This window comes from Myotis myotis, unplaced genomic scaffold (assembly GCF_014108235.1).
Source record: "Myotis myotis isolate mMyoMyo1 unplaced genomic scaffold, mMyoMyo1.p scaffold_m19_p_8, whole genome shotgun sequence".
Classification (NCBI taxonomy): domain Eukaryota; kingdom Metazoa; phylum Chordata; class Mammalia; order Chiroptera; family Vespertilionidae; genus Myotis; species Myotis myotis.
This window is the reverse complement of record NW_023416390.1, coordinates 79,498,312-79,525,775: the sequence shown is the minus strand read 5'-3', so window position 1 is coordinate 79,525,775 and position 27,464 is coordinate 79,498,312. Positions and strand designations below refer to the sequence as shown.

At 47.0% G+C, this 27,464-nt stretch overlaps 2 protein-coding genes across 2 annotated transcripts in view; one reads left to right on the top strand and one right to left on the bottom strand.

The window, feature by feature from the left end:
• Positions 1 to 25,879, top strand: part of GPR39 (G protein-coupled receptor 39) — a 189,381-nt gene extending 163,502 nt beyond the window's left edge. Inside the window, exon 2 of the mRNA XM_036320493.1 lies at positions 25,330 to 25,879. Within this exon, the coding sequence (XP_036176386.1) occupies positions 25,330 to 25,853 (524 nt within the window). The 3' untranslated portion in view covers positions 25,854 to 25,879. The remainder of the gene's footprint in view (positions 1 to 25,329) is intronic.
• A 360-nt stretch (positions 25,880 to 26,239) lies between these two features.
• The window catches only part of LYPD1 (LY6/PLAUR domain containing 1), a 37,551-nt gene continuing 36,326 nt past the window's right edge, over positions 26,240 to 27,464 (bottom strand). Inside the window, exon 4 of the mRNA XM_036320494.1 lies at positions 26,240 to 26,506. Coding sequence (XP_036176387.1) covers positions 26,271 to 26,506 — 236 coding nt within the window. The 3' untranslated portion in view covers positions 26,240 to 26,270. The remainder of the gene's footprint in view (positions 26,507 to 27,464) is intronic.

Sequence of the window (27,464 nt, the reverse complement as noted above, 5' to 3'; positions counted from 1 at the left end):
CTCATCTCTAACAGGCAGGTGACTTTCATTCCTTTAGCCTTACCTAGAGGCCTGCCCCTTCTTTAGTGTTATCTTCCAACTTGCATGCCCTTCTAGAAGACCTCATTGCACATTGCCTTCCCAACTGAAGACTCAGTTCCACCCCCTGAGATGGGCCAGGCAGCAGGGCAGCTCCTGACAGAGTCCGCTCTATGGGAGAGCAGGCCTGTTAATGCCAGCTGACTAGAGAATTGCAGGGAGAGGGGTAGGTCCAATGAACCAGTGAGATCAGATCCTTATAAATGCAAGCTCTTACAAATCACTAATTGCAAGTTCACTCACCCCCTTCTCTTCTCACCCCTAGAAAAACACATCCATCTAACTAGGGGCATCAGTTGTTTGCTTCTCCCTGCGGCAATATCTCTATTTAATTCAAATCCTGCTTGTTACATGTTCACTTCTTACCCACTCGTTTGACCTGGACAAGGACCATAGTAAGGCAAGCTAGGCACCTAGGATGGAAAATTTAAGGAGATGCTCACTCTAAAGTGTTGACCCTGCACTTGCATGGCCCTGAGATGGGGTACCACCTTAAATTTTGTGTCCTAGTCACCTCACTTGACTAACCCCAGTCCTAGCCCTGTTTTTTTCCCCATCACCATTTATCCCCTCTATTCCTTCTTCTATCTCCACCCTCATTCCCCGCAATCACATTGTAATCTATGTCCATAAGTTCTCTTTCTTTTTCCCCCCTCAATCCTTCCACCAGCCCACCAACACCCCCTGCCTCCAGAGCTGTCTGCCTGCTCTCTATCTATGAGTCTGTCTCTATTTTGTTTTGAAGTTCACTTTGTTCATTAAATTCCACATATGAGTGAAATCTTGTCTTTCTCTGATCCAGTTGTTTCCAGCACAGATTAAGTAACCATGGTGAGATTCACAGAAATGCCCTCCAAAACCTTCCCTTTGATCTTTCTACTGAACCCTGAAATATTTTGTCAATCCATATCTGCCCTTTATTTGAGTTACTATTTGTTGAGGATTCTGAGCTAGGTCTGCTCTTGCTTATTATTTACCATTCTCTCAGCAACCCTATGAGGTTAGTGATATTATTCCAATTTAGCAGATGAGAAAACAGGCTGTCAGAGGTTGTTCTTTGCCCAGCCAGGAAGAGGTGGAGCCAGGGTTTGGCTGAGATCTGTCTGCTACCCCAGCATTCTGTACTCATTGAGCTGCCCTTACATTCAAGAGGGCACCTACGAAGCAGAGTAAAGTTAGAGTTTCTCTGTGACGGGGGTTTGAGTGTAGGGAAAGCAAGGGGGGAGAGCACCCAGGGGCTCAAGAAAGGAGTATGGAGAGGAGATTCTGGAGGTAGTGCCAAGGGAAGGTTGTAGAAGCCCCACTCTCCAATTTGACCTCTTCACACAGGCTCTAACTGTGACCCTGGCTTTAAGAGTGGGCCAGAGGAGGACTGTAGTGGGCCGAGTGGAAACTCCATGGATTCCTCTGGCCGGGGGTAGCCTAGCCCACCTGTTCGTACCTCCCCTCTGCCTAGCACTCTAGGGTCTCTCAGTGCCTAGCTCATGTTCTCCCCTCATGGACACCTTCTTCCTCCTTTTCAACCAGCAAGATTCTACTCTTTCCTCAAGGCCCATTGCAAGCATAACTCTCTCAGAATCTCTGTCTCTCACTCCCCGCTTACCTCTGCAGAATGAAATTGTGCTGTCTTGCCATGGTCTTTATTCTGCCAGTTTTGTAGGATCTATTGTAGGCTTGTCTCTGAGGGCAGTTTCCAATCCAGCTTTAGCTCCTGAGGGCGTTGTGCTTCTCCGCAGTGCCAGGTGTAAATCTGGGATTTCTGTTACCACCTTCTTGGAGAATGTGGTTTTTTCCAACAAAGTTGTTTTAAAGAATCACAGCACTTATAAGTAAAGGGTGTCCCAAAATTCACGCAAGAAGTAATTTTGATAGAAAACATAGGTTTATAATTAAAAATTGTAAATTGTTTATTTATTCATAAAGTATACAGTATAGGGTTATGTAAGGAATGCATATCGGGTAAATGGCCTCCACGGCTTTGCTTGCACAGATGCATGCTTTTGTTGAAATTTTCCATGACCGTTTTTGCATAAATGTGGCTGAATTTCAATGAGGCTCATTTTCATCTTCATGGCTTGGTTAATCAACAAAATTGTCACATTTGGGGTTCAGAAAATCCATGAGTGATTGTTGAGAAACAAATGCATCCACAACATGTCACTGTTTGGTGTGGATTTGGGGCTGGAGGCATCATCAGACCATTCTTCTTCGAAAATGCGGCTGCTCAGGCAATAACAAAAGAGTGCATATGTGCCAACAAAGCCATGGAAGCCATTCATCCGATATGCTACTCTATACATAACTCTATACTATATACTTTAGGAATCAATAAAAAATTTACAATTTTAATTATAAGCCTGTATTTTCTATCAAAATTACTTCTTGCGTGAATTTTGGGACACCCTTTACATGAAGTAGAAATGGAAACTCTCTACCCTTCTCCCAACTCCACTGCCCAGTGGTATCCACGGTTGAATCTGACAAACCTTCTTCAGAGGTTATGTACACAAACACAAATGCACAACAGACACATGCACACATTTCCTTGACAAACTTCCTCCCCCAGTAATGCAGTCACACTATGCATATGTTTTGTGGATTCCTTTTTTCACTTAACAGTGCAAGGTAGCTTTGGGTTGATTCCAGTGCACACAAAGCTGCCTCATTTGTTTAACAGCTATGTGTGGATGTGCCATAATTATTTAATATCTTCCATTGCTGGATATTTGGGCTGTAATAGTTTTTCCTGGTATGAAGTTTCTTGTACTAAAATATTTGCACATTTGAATAGCTATTTTTATGGCTTGGAGTCCTAACAGATGGTGTTCCTGGGGGAATGGCATGTGCCTTTGGATTCTGGAGGGTATTACAAAGCTGCATCCACAGGGGCTGAGCAGGCTTTCTCTTTAAACTGCGAATGGGAATGCTTCTCCCCTACTTCCATAACCTGAACCTCATCAATACTGTATATTGCCAATCTTTAAAACTTCTGCCCTTGTGAAAGGTGAAATGAGATTTAATTGCTGTTTTGATTTACATGTCTTTCATAGATTGGTAAAGTGATTATTTTTTGTTTATTGCCATTAGTATTGCCTGTTCATATCCTCTGTCTATTGTCCTTTTGGATTATTAGTCTTATTGATTTCGAAGAGCTCTTTTCATATTGGGCCAATTTGGCATTCATTTGTCCTATGTATAGGAAGTATTTTCTCCAGTTTATCTTTAAATTTATTCTTTGGCTTATTATTATTAATGAAAACCTTTTTATAAGTAAGTACTTTAAAAAACAATTACATTTTCTTTACTCTAAAACAGTGGTTCTCAACCTTCTGGCCCTTTAAATACAGTTCCTCATGTTGTGACCCCCAACCATAAAATTATTTTCATTGCTACTTCATAACTGTAATGTTGCTACTGTTATGAATCATAATGTAAATATCTAATATGCAGGATGGTCTTAGGCGACCCCTGTGAAAGGGTTGTTTGACAAAGGGGTCGCGACCCACAGGTTGAGAACCGCTGCTCTAAAATAAGAGTATTAGCTTTGAACTTGGATCTGAGTTCAAACAGGCCCACAGCTTACTCTGTGAACTTGCATAAATCCCTTAACCACCCTGAGCCTCAGGGTCCTCATCTGCTACTTAGGAGTAATGCTGGGATAAACAAGCAATGGCAGGGAGCAAGCACCGCCAAAGGCGGATGGAGTTACAGAACCACCTGGGGCTTCAGAAGGAGGCTCTCTCTGGCCCAGTGCTGCCTCACTCTCTGGCCCAGTGCTGCCTCACCCTCCCTCTGCTGCCCTACTGTGATCCTTCTCTAAAATGCTTCTCCTTGGTCTGGGGCAGTGGTTAGCAAACTGCGGCTCGGCAAACCGCTGCTCGCGAGGCACATGCTGCTCTTTGGCCCCTTGAGTGTGGCTCTTCCACAAAATACCCACTTCTGCGCATGGGCCACGAAGTTTCAATCACACTGTACGTGCGTGCCTGCATGTGGTATTTTGTGGAAGAGCCACACTCAAGGAGCCAAAGAGCCGCATGTGGCTCGCGAGCCGCGGTTTGCCGACCACGGGTCTGGGGGGTTCGTTTCCCCCAAACGTCCTCCTCCTTTTCCTATTCTGGGAAAATCCAGGTGGGCCGGCTCTGGCTGTCTCCTCGGTTAATAGGGAAGGTGGGAGAAGAAGGCATTCCCTGAGTTCCGTGTCTGTTCCGGAAGCCAGGCCATCTGCCACCTGGCAAAGGTCACCCCAGGTTCTCCCATTTGCATCCCTGAAATTCGTTGAACCTCATTATTTCAGCCTTAGATCAATTTGCTAGATTTTTATTTAGCTTACAAGTTGTTCATTCCCTCTTTCGCCCAGACTAGTAATTTCAAGGGCTGTATTATAATTTCAAGATGTTGTTTTAGAAGCATTACAAAACATTAAAGTACACTTAGCCTTGAATTGTCACTTAAGATTATTGCAGGAAATTAGGGCTTTCTGGATCATAAATGCGACAATAGATTGCGAACACAGCTTCTATTATGACTAAATGAGGACAAAGAATCAAGAAGTGTTAAGTACACAGCCAGTTCCTGTGCGGGTGGCAATGAACCCAAGGAAATTGAGGCCCCTCTGGTGGATGGGGTGCTGGCCTGGGCTGGGGTACTTGGCTGGGGATGCACCATCCCAGACTGTGGGGCACACAGAGCCCCCTTCCTACCTGAGTGGCATATTTGTTGGGTTATGTGGGTGGGGGGCACAGACTCTGTAGTCTGCCTGGGCTTTCTGATCATAGCTCACCCCACTCCAATCCTCCTCTATCTTTCTTTATCTTCAGCATCACCCTTCCCCTGAAATTGCTGCCACATGTGTCCCAATCCAGCTGCAAGGCGGCCCTGAGCCCTGCATGTTAAAGAGCTCATGCGTGTCCTTCAGTGACCTTGACCCAGGCTGAGTTGGCCTCAAGCCCAGGAGGAAGTATACCAAACACTGCCCACCGTGCCCACACCTCACCTCACGGGGACCCATCTAGCTCAGCCTCTTTCCCCTGGATGGGATCAGCGGCTCTGTATCAGCCAGGGACAGCCTGGAATGCGATTCCTGTTTCCACAGGAAGTTTGTGCTGCCCACCCCGGTGTCTCCTGGATGCAGACATTTCCCTGCCCCTCTCCTTTCTCGTCCTCTCCTCACCAGTGCACCCTATTAACTCGTCACACACAGCCTTTGCCGTTCCCATGTGTCCTCTCTCCAGGGAGATCTGGGCGGCTGACTGTGTATGTCTGATGCTCGAGTGCTTTTCCTCTGGGCCCAGAGCCTGTCCCCCCGCCCCCCCCCACCGCCCCTGGAGATTTCCAGGTCCTCACTCATCTGGAGCTGGCTGGCGGAAGCTGGTCCCTGAGCTCAGGTGAATTCCCTCAGCTTATTCCCAAAGTGACCCTCAAAGAGTAGGTTAGCAGGGACAGAGGGTGTCATCAGTGTTGCTGCCCATGCCCTAGACTCACAGCTTATGGCTCCCTGTGCCTGTGTCTAGAACTGCCAGTGCCCAAGGTGTGAGCAGCCGGGCGAGAGGACCAGTCACACATATTTTTACCTTGTTGTCTAGTTGAGTCATGCAAAGGAGGCAGCTTTGCCATCACCATTGCCAGTTCTTTATGGGATGGGCAGACCTGAGAAGTCTCTATCACCTGGGCACATGGCCCATGCAAGTTGCCATTTTGAGGTACAGTAGGGGCAATTGGGGTGCAGCAGAAGGGGTGAGGATGGCGAGGCAGAGATGCCCAGGACTAAACCCCTGGCTCATCGCGTCTGCTCTAGATGGTGTCTTGGACGGTCTATGTTCCTGTCTAAGTGAACTGAATGGTGCCCAGCTTCCCAGGTTATTGTGAGGATCGAACTTGTAAGCACCCCCCTGACTGTGGACCAGGCAACCCAGAATAGCCCTTTGGTTCCCTCATCCTATCATGTGCAGCCCCTTCCACGGGGTGCTGGTGTCCTGCCACAGAGCTCAGGCTGGAGATGGAGGGGGTGTCCAGTGAGAGGGTCACTGCTCCTCCCAACTCCACTCAAGCTGGCTGGCCCCTCGGGTCCCCCGGGGCAGGGAGGACTCCTGGCTGGGAGAGCCCTCGGAAGGCAGCAGGTGCCGGTCGGGCCCTGAGAAAGCCTCATCACAGACTTGCAGTGATTTGTCTGAAGCCACACAGTGGAAGAGCCACATCCCAACGCCAGGCTCCTGACACTGGCAGGAAGTCCTGAAGGGGCAGCGGGGCTAAGGAGAGTGGGGGAGCACAGGGAACAGTAAAGTTGTGTCGGTGCTGCTTTAAAAGGCAAGGGCAAAGATAAAGCTTCTAAAGGAAGCTAAAGTATTCCCCCCTCTCCTCTTCTTCCTTCCACCCTCCTGAGAGCGGAAGCCAAGCCCTGGTCTGGAAATTGGGGCTCAGGGCAGATTTAGTCCTGGCTCTGCCACTAGCTGGCTGTGTGACTTTGGGTAAACTTCCCAAGTTCTCTGGACCTTGCTTTCCTCCTTTAGAAAATGAGAGGGTTGGATGAGATGATCTTTGTTGTCTCTTCTGGCTTTAAAAGTGTCTGATTATTCAGCAAAATTTCCATCGCTCTTACTGTTGTGATTGCTTCAAAGATGGGAAGCCAGCACAATTGACTTAGGAAGGAGGCTTGATCTCTCCTCCTTCATCTAGGAAGGAGTCTAGAATGAAGGGAAAGCCAGAAGCAGACTGGGGGCCGATGCTGGAGTAGAGGAGCAGCCCCTCCCCATCTCTACCCATGGCAGCCGAGCCTCTTCTTCTACTTCCCAGGAAAGTGCTTATATCTACATACTAGGAGTAAAAAGAGCTAAGAATAACCAGCGTGACTCTACTAGTGTGCTAGGGACACCATGACAGAATACCGCAGGCTGGGTCGCTCAGACAATAAACACTTGTTTTCTCACAGTTCAAGAGGCCAGAAGTCCAAGATCAAGAGCTCAGCAGGTTTGGTTTCTTCGGAGGGCTCTCTCCTTGGCTTGCAGATGGCCACCTCTTACTGTGTCCTCACACGGTTGTTACTCTGTCTGTCTTGTCTGCATCCTGGTCATGTTGGAGTAGGGCCCACGCTAATGAACCCATTTTATCTTAATCACCTATTTAAAGACCCTGTCTCCAAGTATAGTCATATTCTCAGGTACAGGGGGTTGGATTTTCAACATATAAATTTGGGGGGGACACAAACCCATAACAGTGAATCATGACATTTATTGTCCATGCTGGGATACTTAGTTTTTTGAACTATTTAGGTATAACTTGCATACTGAAAAGTACACATATTGTAAGTTTATAGCTTGAACATATCCACATAAGCAGGTAAAAAAATAGATTATAATCAGTACTCCAAAATCTCCTTTTGTCTCCTTGCACTTATTCCCCCAAGAATAACCATTATCCCGACTTCCAACACCATATATTAGCTTTTTCTGTTCTTGTACTTTGTATATACACAATCATATAGAATGTATCTTCTTGTCTGCATTCTTCACTCACCATTATGTTTGTGAGATTCACTCATGCTGTAGGTGCGGTTGTATTCTGCTGATTCTCGCTGCTGTATTCAGTGCATAGTATCTAGCCCATTGTGAAAATATTCCACAAGTTAGCTACACATTCTACCACTGAGGAGCTTTGGGGCAGTTTCCACTAGGGAAACGTTATAGACACAGGTTGCTATGGACATTGGTGATACCTTTAGGTGGACATATTTTATGCATTTCTGTGGGCGTACACCTGGGAGTGGAGTTGTTGGGTCACAGGTTATGCATACATTGTTGGGTCCAGGTTATGCATACGTTGTTGGGTCACAGGTTATGCATACGTTGTTGGGTCACAGGTTATGCATACGTTGTTGGGTCATAGGTTATGCATACGTTGTTGGGTCACAGGTTATGCATACGTTGTTGGGTCCAGGTTATGCATACGTTGTTGGGTCCAGGTTATGCATACGTTGTTGGGTCACAGGTTATGCATACATTGTTGGGTCACAGGTTATGCATACGTTGTTGGGTCCAGGTTATGCATACGTTGTTGGGTCCAGGTTATGCATACTTTGTTGGGTCACAGGTTATGCATACGTTGTTGGGTCACAGGTTATGCATACGTTGTTGGGTCCAGGTTATGCATACGTTGTTGGGTCCAGGTTATGCATACGTTGTTGGGTCACAGGTTATGCATACGTTGTTGGGTCCAGGTTATGCATACGTTGTTGGGTCCAGGTTACGCATACGTTGTTGGGTCACAGGTTATGCATACGTTGTTGGGTCCAGGTTATGCATACGTTGTTGGGTCACAGGTTACGCATACGTTGTTGGGTCCAGGTTACGCATACGTTGTTGGGTCACAGGTTACGCATACGTTGTTGGGTCCAGGTTACGCATACGTTGTTGGGTCCAGGTTACGCATACGTTGTTGGGTCACAGGTTACGCATACGTTGTTGGGTCACAGGTTACGCATACGTTGTTGGGTCACAGGTTACGCATACGTTGTTGGGTCACAGGTTACGCATACGTTGTTGGGTCCAGGTTACGCATACGTTGTTGGGTCCAGGTTACGCATACGTTGTTGGGTCACAGGTTACGCATACGTTGTTGGGTCACAGGTTACGCATACGTGGTGGGTCCCAGGTTACGCATACGTTGTTGGGTCCAGGTTACGCATACGTTGTTGGGTCCAGGTTACGCATACGTTGTTGGGTCCAGGTTACGCATACGTTGTTGGGTCCAGGTTACGCATACGTTGTTGGGTCACAGGTTACGCATACGTTGTTGGGTCCAGGTTACGCATACGTTGTTGGGTCACAGGTTACGCATACGTTGTTGGGTCCAGGTTACGCATACGTTGTTGGGTCCAGGTTACGCATACGTGCAGCTTTAGTAGAGACTGCCAACTGCCTTTACAAAGTAGTTGGAGCAATTCGCCCTGTTAGCAGTGCCAGTGTGAGCGTTCCGGTTGCTCCATGTCCGTGCCTGTGCATGTTTTTTGTTTCGCACATTTTTATCTCAGCTATTCTGGTGAGTGTGTGATAACATCACACTATAGCTTTAATTTGATTTTCCCGAAGCTTCGTGATGTGGGACATCTTTGCGTCAGGATAGTTTGCTTTGTGAAGTGCCGGTTCAAGTCTTTGGTACATTTTTTTCTACTAGATTGTCTACCTGTACCTTGTTGTTTTATGGGAATGCTTCATATATTCTCTGTGAGTCCCTTGTTGATTCTGGAACAATTTTGAAAGTAAAAGGAGGGAGCAAATGATAAATAAGATGGGACAAGTGTTGTAAACCAAGATCATCCGAGGCTATTTGGACAAACTCAAATGGTCAGCACACAGTGTGCTCCAGTTCTAACAAGATTTAAAAAGGCAAATATGAGGGCACCAGGGACTCGTGTAAGAAACGTCTTAGAAGCATCTTGTTTGTAGTACACAGGCTCACAGAGCCCTTATTTCCCTCCTTTCCTGCATCTTTCTGGATATTTTCATCTTTAAAGAGACCACTATTGGGATGAATTTTTATTCCCAGATGGTGCTGATCCAGTACTCAGCTCTCCCACTGTCTGTGATCTGCCTTAGAATTATTAAATTTATGACATCTTATGATCCTCTTAGCCTAACCTCTAATTTTACTTAATGAAGAAAAAAATCTTGGATAGGTACATGTCACCCCCAAGGTCCCACAGCTGGTTAGTACAGAACTTAGACGAGCGTCTAACTTTCTTGAAAAGCATTTTGATAAATATTCAATGTTTAAATAAACACATAAGTGCCTTTGATTGTGTGCAAGATCATTGCAAAACAACTGATATTTGCTGGAATATTGGGAGGTGGCGGGGAGGCACTGACCTGGAAGTCAGAGGCTCAGCCTGTTCTTTCACTGACCCCAAAATAAGGCTCCACCGGAATGACCTCTGATATCCCTTTTAACTTTAAGTTCTACACCTTGCATGAGGGGAGAGAAAGGTTAGATGTTTTTTTGGCAATAGGAAACAAGTAAATAAGTATAGATTTCCTATGAAAGGAAAGGATTGGGTTGCTTTACTCAATAAAGAGAAAGGCAAAATCAGACTTCAAGAAGGTAAAGTCCCATTGGTATCAGTGGTGGAGAGCAGCCATGGCTCTCACTCTCTTTTATTTCAAATGTGCAAAAGGAAATGTTTATTTACAGGAGGAGGGGTACAGGCTACACCCGGTAGACTGAGTGATGTTATTTTGGGAGACTTAGAGACTCTGTAGGTCACTAAATTAAAGACATTGATATAATTAGGAAGTAAGAGAAAACCATATTCAAACTGGCTTAAGCAAAATAAAGTAAGAAACATATTTATTAGTTCATGTAATTTAAAAAATCCATGGGTAGATCTTATTTCAGGCCTGGCACAATCTAGGCTCAAATAATGTTGAAATCCCTACCTCTCTGTCCTGCTATATCCTTCACTTTGCTTTCCTTTGCGTTGGCATCAGTCTGAAAGAAGGCTCTCCCATGTTGGGGCAGCCATGGACACAGGCGTACAGGCTTTTATTTTCCTGGTGAAGCACCACCAGTAGAGTATTTATTTCCCAGTGGTTCCAGCAGATGTCCCAGGTTGGCCTGACTGGGCGGGCCCCTTGCCCATCGCTGACCCAGCCACAGTGACTCTGATTATCCACTCCTTCCTTATCTCACTACCTTTGGGGATAGAGAGTGGAGTCAACCCTGAACCTGAACCTGAACTTCAGGGATTGAGTTGGGGATGGTGGTTCCCCAAAGGACTGTCAGGATGCTTTTACTGGAGGAAAGGAGGATTTAATTCTAGGAAAGCACACATTCTGATATCTACTTTTACCAGTACTGACTATGATATTATAATTTATAATAATAAATATATTTGGTCTTCATCCCCATTTCTAGCACAGTGTTCCTAAAAACCTTTGGAATTTCCTAAGTGATGAGGGCAATCAACATGTCTTTTGTTACATTAACGAGGTGACTTTTGGAGATTGCCTCTGAATGTGGGTTGGTTGCCAGGAGAACCAACTAGGTGATTAGAGGGTTGGAAGTTTCAGTCCCACTCCTGGGAAGAGGAGAGAGGCTGCTAAAGATTGAATCAAGTCACCAGTGGTCAATAATTTAATCAATCATGCCTATGTAATGAAGCCTCCATAAAACCCCAAAGGACTGCGTTTGCAGAGCTTCCAGGTTGGTGAATGCATAGACACATGGGGTGAGTGGCACCCCAGAGAGGACAGGGAAGCCCCATATCCTTGCCCAGACCTTGCCCTAAGCATCTCTTTCTTCTGGCTGTTCCCAGGTTACAATTTTCATGATAAACGGGTGATCTAGTCTGTGAGATGTTTCTCTGAGTTCTGTGAGACACTCTAGCAAATGATTTGAACCCAAGGAGGGGGTTGTTGGAACTTCCAATCTATAGCCTGCATTTTTAACAAGCTCTCAGGGGATGCATAGCCACACTCTGAGTAGCAAGGGTAAAGGCAATTAGGTATCACTAAGGACTTTACACAAAGGAATGCTTATAATCCCTTGAGTTTGTGTATCTGGAAAGACTAAAAAGTGTAGGTATATCGTCTAATTTGTACAATATGACTGTGATTTATACAACCCATAATTTTTAGATGAGGATCCTGGAGTCCAGGGAATTTAAACAACCAGAAGTTTATAGATGGAAAGGGCCTCAGAAGTCTAAGTTAACCCTTCCTTTTCCAGGTGGGGAAACTCCTGTGTCATCCCTGAGGGCTTTCCAGGTCTGAAAGCCCAGGTTTTTGTGATTGGAATGTGTTGCTCACTTATGCAGGTCCTTCTAGACCAGTGATGGCGAACCTTTTGATCTTAGCGTGTCAGCATTTTGAAAAACCCTAACTTAACTGGTGCCATGCCACATATAGAAATTTTTTGATATTTGCAACCATAGTAAAACAAAGACTTATATTTTGATATTTATTTTATATATTTAAATGCCATTTAACAAAGAAAAATCAACCAAAAAAAATGAGTTTGCGTGTCACCTCTGACATGTGTGTCCTAGGTTCGCCATCACTGTTCTAGACAAAGGTTGGATGAAAATCTTCAGTCGCTCCTGGGAAAGGTCCTAGGCTTCCTCCCTTTCTCTGCTAAGCTCTGGGAGAGGGTGCAGGATGGGATTTCTGGATGAGAGAATTACAGACTTGGAGATGGGATGCTGGGGTGATGTACTTGAATTTATAAATATCCTGGATTGGAAGATCCCAGATTTAGGCTTTCTGTCTTCTACTCATTTACTTTGTATCCTGAACCAAATCAGGTGCAATGTAATGCGTGCCACCCTTTTTATCAGTAAAAATTGCGCTAGCAGCCCCGACCCCATCTATCTTGTTACCTGGTTAGGAATGCCAAATTGGCAGGTCTTCCCACCTGTATTGTGCATCTACCATGTGCCAGACACTGAAAAGGCACTGCAAACATAGAACAGGACAGACCTAGCCCCTAACCCAATGGAACACACATGTTTGATAAGACTGACACGAAAGACACACATTCTAAGTTAAATACTTCTGTATGTGTAGAGTACAGCCAACAAATATGGGATATTGGGGCTTATAACAGAGGGCTCTCACATGAGGTCTCAGACAGCTTCCCAGAGGAAGTGGCATTTCAGCAGAGAAATGAAAAATGAGCAAGAACTAGCAAGGTAAGGAGAAGGGAGCCTGGCTGAGCATGAGCCTGGGGGCAGGAGGGAGTTGGCAGGCTCCAGAAAGCAAGAGAGAATTAGAGGTGCTGAGATATAGGGGCAGGTGTTCTGAGCAGACATGGTAATTAGGGAAGCTGGTAGAAGGAGATCCTGAATAAGCTAGGAATAAGCTAGGATCTTGCAGGACTTGTTAAGGATTTGGGTGTCTATTCTAAGCCATTGAAAGGTTTTAAGCAAGAGGTGACATGAACTTTTTAATTTAATAAGATGATCCTTGCTCAAGTGGAGAATGGCTTGGGCCAGAATAGTTGTGAAGAAAACCAGTTAGGAAGCTTCTGCCTAGTCCAGGTGTGAGATAATGGCAGCCCCAAAAATTTGGGGGTTGGTAGTGAAGATTGTGAGAAAGAGACAGATTTTGGTGGTAAAACTGACAAGTTTGAGAATTGATTGACTATGGGAGTGAGAGGGAGGAAACAGAACAGGACAATTTGTAGGTTTTCAGCTAGAAAATTTCAGTGAGTGAATGTAGAGTTTATTAAGATTGGGAGCAGTAGAGAGAGAGCAGGGGGGTGGGTGGCTGGTCATTAATTCAGTCTGGACATGTCCCATTATAGGTGCAGATAAGCTCTCTGAGCCATGGTGGTGAGTAGACAGTTGGCTTTAGGGGTCTGGCTGTGATGTCTACTGAGGCTGGAAACATTGGTTTGGGAATTGTATATCCCTAGGGATGGAATTTCAAGTCAGAAGCATGGAGGGGGTACCCAGGGAGGGAGTGGAAGAAGAATGTAGAGAGCTACAGCAGCACCTGGGGGTGCTCATCAAGTGAGATAACAGGTGAGGGATTACATTAAAATTAAATGAGGATGTTATGATTGTTGGGCTGGACTAGATTTACCACCTATAACAACGTGCATCTCTGACAGTTACTGCTGCACTTGGATAGGCGAGATTATAATTAATGTTCCTCGTAGTTATTTTGCCCCAATTAAAAGTGAATCCCACCAGGAGGAAATTATTTTTATCATGTCATGCAACTGTAATTTCATTTTCAGATCATTAACAGGGAAGTGCCCTCATCTGATTGTTCTCACACAAAACCCTATCCCAGAAGCCTAATACCATCGCTTCAACTTTCCTGACAGCTTTACTGATTTCAGTTGAGACCCTCCGCTCTACATCAGACACAGTATGAGCCCAGCTCCTATGTGAGGAGCCTCTTTGGGTATCTCTCCCATCAGCTGATTTTATTTTTTGCCTCCTGTTCTGGCATTTGGCTATAGGTTGTTCTAGGAATGTCTTTGCTAATTTACATGATCTGAGCAGATAATAGGGAGCTGAACTCATTTTCTAATGTACTTTGAAACCAAATTCTAGATTGTATTTATGGGGAGGGGAAGAGCCAGTCTGTGTAATGGGCGAGGATAGTCTTCAACTCTGAGTTTAAGGAATTTTCCTAGGAAAGTGTCCTTCCCCAGAACTCTTCCTGTGCATGGGGGAAGGGTGGAGTAGAGGTTGTTGTCTCCCATAAAATAAATCGAACCAAAAGCAGACATTCTGCAGGAGAGGAGCCCGTCAGACTCTATTCAAAGCTCGTTTGCTTTCTTGCATTCCATCACGCTTCTCTTGCAGTAACAGTTCATTGTGTTCACCTTAAGTATGAAAAGGCCCTTTCAAGAAGGATACCTTCCCTTGTCATAGAGATGTGTTGGGGGGGGGGGGGTGTCTTTAATTCTTAACAGCCAAGATTCTGGTCTTTACCATGACACTCAGAGGGAACCTAGTCCCGATCTTGTGGCCATTTGAATTGAAATGCCTTCATTTGAATTTGGGACTCAGTGAGCATTTGATTTTTGATCCTTCGAGGGGTCCTCCAACTGAGGGCAGGCAGCTCAGCAGTGTGTCCAAAAGCATGGACTCTGGACCCACCTGCCTGGGTCTAACTTCTGGCTCTGCCATTTAACCTATCCAAACCTCAAATTGCATGTCTGCATAATAGCAATGCAATGCAATAGTGGCCCTCAATGTGGGGCTTTTTGCAAGGTTTAAGTAAGCAAGCATAAGTTAAATGCTTAGGACAGTGTCTAATATATCCATACACTGTGTTACTTTTAGCTGGCATGACCTCCAGGCAAGACATCTGATTGGATAGTGCAATGAGTAATATGAGCTGCCATTCATCCCAGTGCTTTATGTGCATGTATCTCCTTTAGCTTTTCTTATAATAACTCCATGAAGTGGATACTATTATCCATTTCACAGAGATATAAGCCCATGGCCACACAGCTGGGAATAGCAAGGCTGAGATTTAAACCGGGTCTATCTGACTGCCCTTACCCCCTCCTCTGTACGGTAGCTCAGAGCCTGTGGCTATATGGAAGCGGGACACTGGGTGAGAGTGTGGGTGTGTGCCCAAGGGCAGAGTGAGGCTGGAGAAAGGAATCGAGAATTGGAGTCTTTGGGAGTGGAGGCCTTCTTAGTCTAACTGACCAGATGATCAGGCAGCTATGCCCCTGACATTCCTCCTGGAGAAATTGTGAGGATAGGGAGTTGGGAAGGGGCTCCACCATCCATCCTCCTGGAATTGGGAATTTTTCCTTCTTCTTGCAAGCTTGCCTTCTATCAATTGCCTCCTTTATTAGAGCCCCCACTTCTTGTTTCTCTAGCTTCTTTAACCCCCAAATACTCAAGTATATGTCTGCTGGGGGAGGGATACATGAGTCAGGGCCTTAGGCAGAGTTGGGGGAGCCCCATTTCCAGGTAGGGGCAAGAACAGTGGCTTGGAAATCAGGAGACTTAAGTTCTGGTCCTCTCTCTGCTATTGATTAGCAGGATAATCCTGGTAAAGCATGGAATCTTTCTGGGCCTTCCGGTGAGTTTAGGATTGGAAGGTGTCTGACGACCTCTGGTTCTAGTCAGCCTACCCCTAGGTCTCTGACCTCAGAGCTGCCGTGGGGGCAGTAAGGATGTTGGTGGGGAGGTGCCGGAGGAGGTGGTGGCAATGAGGATGGAGGTCAAGATGATCATGGCGGTGGTGATGGTTATACCTGTGAGCCCTTACCTGGCAGCAGGCACTGTACTGAACACTTTACACCCACGATCTCATTTAACAATCTCAGCAGCTCTTATGATCTCCATGTTACAAATGGGAGCCTGAGCTTTAGTTGATCATCCCTTGGAAGGTGGATCAGGTGAAGCTGGAGAGGTCAGGGCCTCCGTTATGGGAAAGTCTGTGATGGGCATAGAGCAGGGGGGAGTCCATCAGGCCATAGTGATGTCTGCTCTCCCCAAACTCTCTCCCTCAACAACCAAGTTGTGTTCAAATAAGAAGTTAGGGTTATCATGGCAAGAGTCACTCTCCTGAGGCCACACAGCATATGGCACAGACAGTCTCTGACCACTGTTAGCAGATGCTTCTCTATGTGCTTTCTCTTCCTTTCTTTTTAAGTTTCCCCTCGGCTGTAGACCCCAACACTTATGCTTTGGGTCTTAGCCTGCAGCTTCTCTGACAAAGACTTGTAGCATCTTCACAGAAGACGGTGACTTTTAGGGGACTTACTTTGGGGAAAGTGCATGTCCTCCAACATGTCCTATTAGTAAATGTGGCTCTTCTGTTTCACCTATTGACTCTTACGTACCCCACGAAGAGAAAGGAAAAGAAAGTTCTTAGTGTAGAAAACTCAGGTCCGGCTGCACACTGAGGGTGGGAGGCTAAAGTTTGTGGCTCCTGAGGGCATTCTTAGAACCAGGGACTCCTCACTCCTGTCTAGGCCTGTTGGTCTTGGGGATTCTTGGCTTTCTTTGGCCTAGGGGTTCTGGTTTTGCTTGAATGAGAAGGTGGTCCCTTCTGTGTTCCCCCTCTCTCCTTCTCTTCCCCTCAGGGAATGGAAATGATCCAGGCACCAGGTCCTGGGTCAGGAGGGTTAGTGCTGATCTCTCTGTCAGGGAAACTGGCTTTGAATTGATTCTATACTAGTATGCATCCGGTAAATGCATGAATATTAAACACCCTCCTACATAGCTCCTCACCTGAGATCTGCAACACCCACTTCCCTCCCTTCTACCATATGGACTGAACAGTTATGGTTGAAAGGTTTTATTTTGGATGGAGGCTCCTGCCTTCATGGGGTTTATGGAGGCTCCTGGAGGATGGAGGCTTCTGCCTTCATGGCCTAGTTTACGCTGTAGTGTTTGGTGGCAGGGGCAGGAGTGAGTTCACAGGAGAGAACTGGACGTAGCCTATGGAGACACGGAAGGTTTCCTGGCAGTGACCCTAAGCAGAGACTTAGAATAAGAGCTGCACAATGCATGAGCAGATGGGGTGAGAGATGGAGGGAGGGAGGGACAGGAGGAGAGAGAGCAGAGGGTAAGAACACGTGGTCTAGGCAGAGGGTTCAACACAGACGCCTGGAGAACATAGAACAGAGAACAGACTGGGGGCTGCTCCCCACTGGCCCTGGCCTGCCTCAGTCATGGCACTCAGTGCTGGTTCTCCGAGGGTCCACAGAGGAAGCACAAGCAGGGACCTGGGCAGGGAGAGGCCAGGAGCAGGATATGCCACACGTAACTGGCCCCACACTCCTGAAATGCCCCAATTGCCTCTGCGGCGTGCACTGGGCCTGGTGCTGTTTCATTGGAGGGCTGCCTGGTGATGCTTGGCCTCGAGGGGTGTGTATGACCAGTGCAAACACCCCCACGCTGGGAGGCCCTGTGCTTGGACTCCTAGGCTGCTTGAATTTGGGCCCCCCGTCCTACTTCTCTGTGGATTCTGCTGGCTCACCCGGGGATTTATCTCTGAGGCCTTTCAGTGCTAACATTCTGGGGCTTTCATTCTCTCCCATTTGCAGGGACTAAACTCTATTAGAAACTGCAGCCTATTAGCAGTAGTCAGTGTTACTAGTGTCTGGGTCAGTGCTTGGTGGTCTCAGTTGATCCACTGGTGGGTGGCCCAGCCATCACACAGTCCACAGCTTCCCCGCTGGCATGGGGGGGCCATGGCCCTCATGACCACCACCCATTCCTGGGCTGTTTCCTGCTGAGAACCAGCTATACCAAACATGGGGACTTGACTAGCAGTAGGGTTGGAAGGTTGTTTACACAGAAAGCCCCACACAGGTTCATACAATCAAGATCCACGTAGAAAAATATTTATTAATGGTTCCATGAGTCATTTGCCATGGAGTCATCATGGAATAGAGGCACGAGACCACAGCGATGGCCCTGTATTTTGCTGGCTTTGCATGCACGTGGCTGTCCTGCAGCTCCAGACAGGAGGACTTGATGTTGTGGTAGCAATTCACTTTTTCTTATAGGGAAGCTTGCAGAGCAGAGAGAGATGGATGGATGCTGAGCAACTTGCAGGCCATTAGGAATCGGTCTCTGACCTCCGTGTTGTGGTTGGGGCCACAGTGGGGAGAGAGTCCTTCCTGGCTCCATCAAATAGCTGCAGTGAGGACAGGACATCAGGCCATCTGTCTTCACGGGCAGAAGCAGCCATCTGTGGCCTTTTCATCATTTAAAGCTGTGACCTGTGCCCTTCTCTGAAAACCCAATCCCAACAGCCCTCTATCTTCTCCTGTAGAACGTTTCTCAGTAGGAAAGAGGGCAAGAAGGCAGACCAGTGTCAATGAATGTCACTAAGCTGATGGGTCACTGTGAAGGTGACCACAGGTGTCCAGGCAAGCCCTGGCAGGGCCAGAGGGCACAGGGCACTGAGATGGCTCAGTGCACAGCCAACACCCACAGCCCTCACATCCTGACTGTGTGGCTTCCGAAGCCTCTCGCTTTTCTTTGGCAAACTCGGCAATGAGTGGCTACCACGTCCCAGGTACCCACCTGTTAGCGATTAAGGAACTTGCCTGCAGCGGATGCAGTCACCTTCTCAAAGTCATCCAAGAAAATGATGGGAAGCAAGAGATATGCTCTGGCAGCGTAGGCAAAGCTGTGTATGGCCTGGTTTGTGGTGAACTCTGGAGAAGATGGAGGGGAGGAAGGGGAATAAAAACAGACAGAAGGGAAAGGATAGAAGCCATTGGTTTACCTACTGGAGAAACATAAAGAAAGAAGAAACGGAGGAAAGGGAAGAAGCAGGGAGAAGGGAGCAGAGGAACAAAGGAGAGAAGGGGGGAGACAGGACCAGGGGAGGGCTGCACTATGGACTGAGAGGGACTGGCCGGGTGGTTGTCATGGAGAGGGACTATAGGGAGGAGTTATGTCTGCTCAGACTGCAGACACTCAATGTGATGCTTTGAAAGCAAACACATGACAGTGATAGGGCCCCCAAATGCCCACAGATTTGGTCTCTACCTCAATTAGTTCAGTGGTTCTCAGATTTGAGTATCAGAGTCAACCAGTGGGTTGTGAAGCCCAGGCTGCCGGGCCCCAGCCCCAGCCACCGATTCAGTACATCTGGATTGGGGCCTGATGTGCATTTCTGACAAGCTTCTAGGTGAGGCTGATGCTACTGTTCCAGGAACACCCCTCCCCCTTGAGAACCATTCTCTTAGAGGTTAGAGACTAAATCAAGGTCAGTGCAGATTTGGGGTCCTTGTGTTGGACAGAATCAGTGAGTATCATCAGTGTCAACTGGAGGGCAGAAGCAGATTGGCAAACACAAAATATAAATTGAGAAAAATGCTAAAAGCTTTTATTAGATGGATTTCTCACTTCATGGCTCTTTATTTAACTAACCATATTCTTACCTCCTACTGGCAATTGCTATTTAAATGTCAGTTGACAAGCAGATGTTGCTCACCATACTACACACAAGTTATTTACTGTCTGAAGACCCTGATGGAGTGCTCTCCAACCGCCCTCCTGGCTCTCCCCTCCTCTTTGTCCTGGTCCCACCGAGCCTTGCAGCTCTCAGAAGGTTAGCAGACATAGCATTCCTCCATTCCTCGCTCATGCGGTGTCTTTGCCTGGCTGCTGTTTTCCAGGTTCAGTCTTCTTCTCTCTTAATTTTTCTGAGTGCCCCATCCTGTGTGAAGGTCAGCTAGCCCCTCTCACTCCTGCCATATGCTCTGTCTAGACTGCTCTCATGACTCTTCACACTGTCACCAGGCTGTGGCTGCCCTGTCTCCTCTGCTTTTTAACATCAGTGCCTAGAACAGGGTTTATAATAGGTTCCAGCCCTTCAAAAAGTCTTTGTTGGATGAATAAACAGAGTCTAGAGAATTTAAATTGGGCTGTATATGGGGCCAGTCTAACTCCTGATCACTACAGCCAGGGTTAGAGAGAAGTTAGAATGTTGGGGCAGGAAGAGGATGGAGAAACGATACTAGTCACAGGAATCCTAAAGCATACTCAACACCCCCTCGGAAACCCCAAAGCTTGAACAATTCAGTAAAATGGGACTCCAACACCAGGTGGGACAGCACATCTTTGTGATTTCTTTAAATCACAGAAAATATCTTTGCTTAGGGAACGATCAAATGTCCAGATTTTTTTTCTTAGTACTAGCTAAGCATTCTTTCCTAGTAGATACTTATGTAAAATACGTAGAAGGATGGACAGATAGATGAATGGATGGACAGATGGATAGAATCCTTATAGGATTGGTTACCAAGTCATGATGTAGAATCATATTTTGTTTTCTAAACGTTCTTCAGCTCCCTTTGATTAAACTTCAAAAAAGGGTGGGTGAGCCCAGCCAGGGTGGCTCAGTGGCTGAGTGTCAACCTATGAACCTATGAGGTCATGGTTTGATTCCCAGTCAGGACACATGCCCAGGTTGAGGGCTCCATCCACAATAGGAGGTGTGCAGGAGGCAGCCGATCAATGATTCTCTCTCATCGTTGATGTTCCTCTGTCCCTTCCTCTCTGAAATCAGTTTTTTAAAAAGGATATGTGTGTGTTTGTGGGGAGGAGGGTACTTGTGCTCCCGAGCTTTGTCTGTGCCTGTTCTCGAGAGACACGGTTCTAAGACTCAATTCAGACAGAATATTGAGATGTGCCGACTTTCCCTGGGGTCTGAGAGGGCCCTGCCTCTCATGGCATTCCATGCTGTGAATGTCAGCACTTGAGCCTACAACTGGAAAACAAAACTGCATTTAAATGCGACGGGCTTGTTTGTCAATTTAGGGTAGAACTCAGTGTTCTGCGCAGTATGGCAAGATCAAAGGCATCCTCCCCCCTCCCTCCCCTGAGATCCCCAGTGAATCACTTCGCCTGTCCCGACATCTGTGGGATAAAGGGGTTCTGCGGTGGGTCTCTCTCCTGTTTCCGGCTCTCTGATGATTCTGAGAGAAGTTCTGGGGACAAATAGCTGCCTTCACTTTAAAGGTTAGAGGGGATCAAGCGGAGCCCAGTCAGGTGTATGAAGGCCGGCGGTCTCTGGCGGTGGCTTAGTGCGCTTCTGCAGACTAATCCGAGCTGGATGCTGCGGAAATGCCAGGCTCGATGCGGGCTGCTGCTGCACGTGGGCATTCCTTCTGCCTCTTAAACAACTTCACTCTGCAGAGAACAAGTCTGTGTCACCGCCTAATGGCTCTTGTCATTTTAGTGTAGTGGTCAGAGAGGAAAAATGGACGTACTTTATGTGGAGAAAAAAAAAGATAAAATCTGAAGGTATTTCTTAACCCAGAGTGCAAGGCTGTCTGGAGTACAATGCAGATCTATCAGTAATTCAGTTAAAACTGTTTACCTACTTTACATGACTGAGTTCAGTTCACTGATCTCCATTCAAGTTCACGGTCAAGTTATTTAACTGCGGGCTGCACGTTACACCACACAGACCAAAGCGTTATAGATTTTTCCAAGAGTAATATACAAGTCCAAATTGATTGGAGCAAAATGTAAAGTTAGTCAAATCTTTAATATGCTCTATTAAGGCATGAATAACACTTTAAAGCTTTGTCTCAGCCCGAGTAGCTGGGACTGGAGCTGAACCAGTTGCAAACAGCCAGAATAAAACCACCTTTGGATGAGGTGTTTATTCTCAACAATGTGTCATGTGAAATAATGAACTTTTTTTCAAATGTAAAAGTGAGCAATCACCTGCCCTTATAAAATGACACATTTTACAAGGATGCTGGCTGGGTCGCCCTCTGTGACATCGCCCACGGGCACACACCTCTCATCTGTTGTTGGCTGTACCTATAAGCCCAATGCTCCATTTTCCCAGAAGAAAATTCTCACACACAGCGGGGAAGACACCAGCCACTTTCCCCACCTCTCGTAGAGGTAGAGGAAGTATATCCCAACATCCTTGCCAGGGATTTGGCACAATCTGTGCTATTCCAAAGTGACTAGGTAAGGTTTAGAAAGAGCGATGCAAAATAGAAATGTGTGCTTTCATTATTCTTTAGGCTTTAGATAACTAGTAGCCCCCTTATATGGAAGGCTTTATGCGAAAGGATGGGTAAAATGTGTCCACACCATGGCTGAGGATCAACCTGGGTTGCATGGTCAGAACCTGAGGAAGATAAATTCAGGCCAGGGGTGTCCTTGGTATGACAGGACTGTCTGCATATGTGGCTGGGAAGGGGGCAGGTGGGGAAATGGGAACAGGAGGAAATAGGGAGCCCTGCTATTTTGAGGGGGGGGGTGGCTATGAAGACTATTTAACCTGTGCTGTAACCACCAGCCACCTCTTGCTGGTCCTAAATGAAATAGGCTGTAAACAGAGAAGCCACACTGGGTTTCGAAGACTTAGGTTGATTACATGTTGAAAGTACATGTGGAATGAAAATGTTTGGGTGTATTGGATTACAGAGGCTGTTATTAGATTGATTTCCCTGTCTCTCTCTTTTTTTTAATGTGGCTACTTGGAATTTTAAAATCCCATGTGGGTTACGTTATATTTCTAGTGGACAGTGCCGCTTTACATGCACTTTGCATGGCAGAATTATGGCTCATGCTTACTTCCCCGTGTTGTCTATATTTTTCAAACTGGAAATAGGAGAAACAGACAATATTATGTCTTTGAGGAAAAAGTACTTATCTTGGATTTTGAAGTTCGGCAAGCATGTGTCCTCGCTAACCTTGTCTGAGACTCACCTGCATCTGTAAGGTGAAGATGACAACAATTTTCATCTTACCAGGTTGTTATCAGAAGCAAGGAATGCATAGGAAATTAACAGAGTATGCTTAGCGCAGAACCTGACATAGGGAAAACCCACTGAAATGTGGCATTATTCTTACTTATAGCTCAAGACCTGTTGGATGCCTCATCTGGAATCCCGGTCCATGTCTAACTCAGCTCCTTGTCCATGTTTGTATTTGGTGTTACATCTACCTTCTTCTACAGCCAGGAAGCCGAGATTTCCCTTCTTTTTCTCATCATTGAGGAACCTCAGGCCTGCTACTTTTTCAGACTAAGGTATTTCTCACTTACCTATTTTAGCTCATTTCGATTTCAGAGCAAGAGTTCTCTCCTGGCTATAACTATAAACCAGGCCACAGGTCTTTGTCAACCCCTACCCCTGCCTCATACCAGGTGCTGGGGTCTTGTTTTTTACTGACTCTGCTTCTTTTGACGGGAGGATCAATCAAGGACATTTGGTGCCAGGCGAAGGTAACAGAAGAACAGGGTCATGGAAATAAGAGATGAATGGGACAGGAGCAGGCAGAGCAGAACACCACTTTGATGCCTTCTCCCCACCCACCCACAGCCCTGCCTTCTTTTCTCACTTTCTTCCACCGACTTTAAAACTGTGCTATGTTCACGCTGTGGAAAGTGCAAGGCAGTTTCTTACCGCCTTTCCCGATTCTTACCGCCCGACGTACAGCCTCCTACGGTGTAGCACAGCACTGATCTAACCCTGTGCTTGATTTCCATTCTAGGAAATAAGTCCTCAGACGAAGACAGCTGTACTTGTTCTCTGAAAGTCAGTGGCAGGGAAGAGAGAAAGTTAAAACTTTGTGAAGACATAGCTTCCCTAGGTGTGGTGAGGCAGTTAATGAGAGGATCCTTTCAGTCAGAGCTGCATGAGATCAAAACAAGGAGAAATGACTTAAAAACCCAGATGGAATAGCACAGGGGGCTGGGAATGCCTGTGCTTCTGGAATCAGTGCAAAAAAGCCCCCAATTTCCTCCAAAAGTTTTTTTTTTTAATCAGAAAAATGTTGATTTGTGTTCCCATCCAGCTGCTGTAACTAGGTGATTCAGAATACACCCTTGACTTAAGATGATCTCTTTTGCCTTTTCATCTTATCCATATGTGACTTTGCCTGCTTTATTTTTAGATTTACTGAGTGTTTTCAAGGTAGCAAATTCAAAGTAAGGAAATAAGCAAATTGGGTTGTATTTCAAGCTTGGGCTGAGATTTGACTGGAGAAACCCTTGGAAATTAACAGGGAACAGAGTTCCTACATTCTCTTTGCTAACAGCTGGGATTTGTGGAGGGTTTGTACTTGGGGGGAGACTGGGTTATTTCAGTGCCAGAGAATACACCTACGGCCACTCTGCCACCAGGCAAGGGATGCTCAGGCGAGAGCGTGCAAAAGGGCCCACCCTGGATGGGTAAACATGGCCGTTTTTCCTGGAGCATTAATTAGTGAAATATTTACCGTCGGTCAGAGGCAGGAAGGGACCATTGCCAACAATCACTTTCCTGTGGTTTCCTAGAAATCAGAGGGTTGGTAAAATGTGAATTTCCCCTTATTATTCAAATTTAGGAGCAGGATGAAGCATTTCTGGAGATCCAAAACACAGCTTTAGGATATCAGCTCTGCTCACTTACCTTCTGGTCCCTTGCCCACTCTCCCACCTCACCTGCTGCTTGTTGTTGTGTTTTTTTCCTTGTGGGTGGGGGGTGGGGAGGATGGTCACTGTAGAATAAATGCTCATGAAACTTGTGATATCAGTTGACTGTGGCCCAACCGAATCTTTCTCTGGCAGAGGTCACAGGAATAGCGATGATTGTGTAAGTTGGAATGCAGACATGTGGGCACCCGGACACATGTCCAGGCGGTCAGCCTCTGCTCGGTGCCACATGGCAATGAGCATCTACTGGCTGAGCGTGAAGGAAGTTTTTATAGTTTCCATTGTGTTTGGATAATTGTTTCTTTTTAAATATTTTTAAATAAGACAATCGCTGTTGCAGATCTGAGCATTATAATTACAGGTGTGCAAACCTAATGTATGTAAAAAATTTCTCAGTGGCAGGCTCGTCCTGACTTTGCTTCCCTACAAATGGAATGTGAGAGCGGTGTCACTAAAAATGCTTCTTTGTTACCATTTCCCTTTGTCTGGAAGATGCCATTGGCTCTTCTTTAAAATGCAAATGTTTCACCTGATGTGGATATACTGTATACATCGATTTAAAAAAAAACAAAACACAAAGATATAACGAGATTAAAAGACTACATAAAATGCTTTCTGGACACAAAAACAATTTTTAAATTAACAGGCGTTAACAGGTATCGATAAACTGTCTAAAGCATTTAATGGTCTTTCATACAGTCAACTCCCCCAGCCCTGAAACATGGGACATTTTTTGCGGAAGCTGTCAAACCCAACATTGGAAAACGGGTCCCGTTTCCGGGCCGGTGAGCAGAGCACGGAGGGGTAAAAACTGGATGGCTGTGTTGTTCTCATGCTGTGTTTCTGTCTCTCCCCGCACCTGCCTGCTCAGGGCTGATCGTTTTGACCTTGGCCATCTGCTGGATGCCCAACCAGGTCCGGAGGATCATGGCTGCCGCCCGGCCCAAGCACGACTGGACCCGGTCCTACTTCCAGGCGTACATGACCCTGCTCCCATTCTCCGACACCTTCTTCTACCTGAGCTCGGTCATCAACCCGCTGCTGTACAACGTGTCCTCGCGGCAGTTCCGCGCCGTGTTCTGGCAGGTGCTGCGCTGCCGCCTGACCCTGCAGCACGCCAACCAGGAGCGGCGCCTGCGGAGCCTGGCCGCCTCCTCCTCGGCCTCGCCCACCGACAGCGCCCGCTCGCGCCGCCCGCTCCTCCGCCTCGCGTCCCGGCGCAGTTCCTCCGCCAGGACCACGCGCCAGGTTTCCCTAAGCACGTTTCAGAGCCAGGCCGAGGCCAAGCCCGAGGCTGAGGCCCAGCCATCGAGTCCCGAGTCGCCAGAGCCCCAGTGGGAGACGAAACCAGTCAGTTCTGCAGCCGAGAATGGTGTTCAGGAGCATGAAGTGTGAATGTCAGGTTAGCAAGCCTGGAGCGCTAACCAGCCCGGCCGGCGGTGACAGGCAGCATTCCCCGCACACGCACAGCTGTGACAAACCACCTGCTCCCGCGCCGGGGACAGGAGGGGGAGCCAGGGGCCTGGGGAGGCAGATGCCCCTGCAGGTCTCCTAAGGCTGATTCTGCCGCCTTGACTCTGGTTACAGACGGGGACTCTGCCATCCCCTCCCTTCTTCTAAGTACACACTGAGAGTTCAGTCCGACTGAATTTATTCAGAGCTTACAAAAATGTTTTACGCTGAGCTCTTCCATTATTTGCAAAGGAACTAAAGGAAAGAGAACGCGGGCTCCCTACCCAGAATCAAAGCATGCCCAGAGAGCCATGGACCGGAGCGGGAGCCAGAAGGACGATGCAGCGGGCGCGCTCTCATTCAGCAGCGCGCCAGGAAGAGGCCTACTTTGAGGAGCAGGATGGTGGCGGGCAGCCCTGGCCGGAGGGTGGAGGCCGAGCTGCTCCTCTTCTTGGGCCGTGGCCCGTTGCACAGAGGGGTGTTACAGCAGCTGATGCACACCGAGTTCAGCTTCCCGGGGGAGCAGAAGGACTGGTACCCGGCCGAGGCGATGAGGCAGGCTGCGGAGGAGGCACACGACTTGCGATACATGATCCCTGCAACATGCGCAAAGGAGCTGGGTTAAGCTGTGCTGGCAGCGGACAGCACCATCCTTCCTCCCCCTCCAGCCCAGAGCCTGGGTGGGGCAGGGGGGCGCTTTGGGTTGTTTTGCTGAGCCTCCCCAATACACGAGGTGCACGGGGAAGAAGGCAGTCCTCATTGCACCGTTTGGACACGATTGTTCCAAAAGCGATCTGAGATGCACTGCCAGTGAATAAAGAGCTGTCAAATCAAAGTCCACCTTTTTAAAATTCAGAATTCACACTGTGTACTAGATACAGAGCTTTTTACCTTGTTGCTGCTCGAACTATTTCATGCTAGAGAGGACCACGAGCTGTTTGCCTAGATCTCACCTCTATAATCACTTTATCAGCGACACAGAGAGATGGCACTCCAGGATGTTTTTATTAAATCATGGAATGTTCTCAATAAAGACCAAGTCCCAATGGGAATAGATCAGATCCCTAGTAAGGGCCCTGATTTCTCCACGTGTGCAGAACAGCCTTGCTCTCAGGGAAGAAGCTTGCCTGTAGAACACATGGTCATTTGCCCAGTGAGCATCTCACAGCTAGCACTTAACACGCACCTTGGGGGCACACAGACTGGTGGGCTCACCTTGAGGAGGACAGGTGTCATGTCCACATTGCAGCACAGCGTTCAAATTAGGGGGTCTTGGACCATCCTATGACTTCCTAAAGCTGGAAGTACATCAATTCTGATGCTAACAGCTCAGCTTATGTAAGTGCTTTCCTGCATGCCAGGCACTCTTCAGAGCTGTGGCGTCCTAGATCCTTCTCTACTTTCCAGAGAGGCACCCGTGGTCATCCCCATTTTATAGATGGGGTGCCTTAGGCAAGAGAGGTTTAGCTGACTGGCCCAAAGTCACACAACTAAAATGTATTTGCACCTAGTATTCTGGCTCTATGCCATCAAGTCTATATTACTGTCTATATA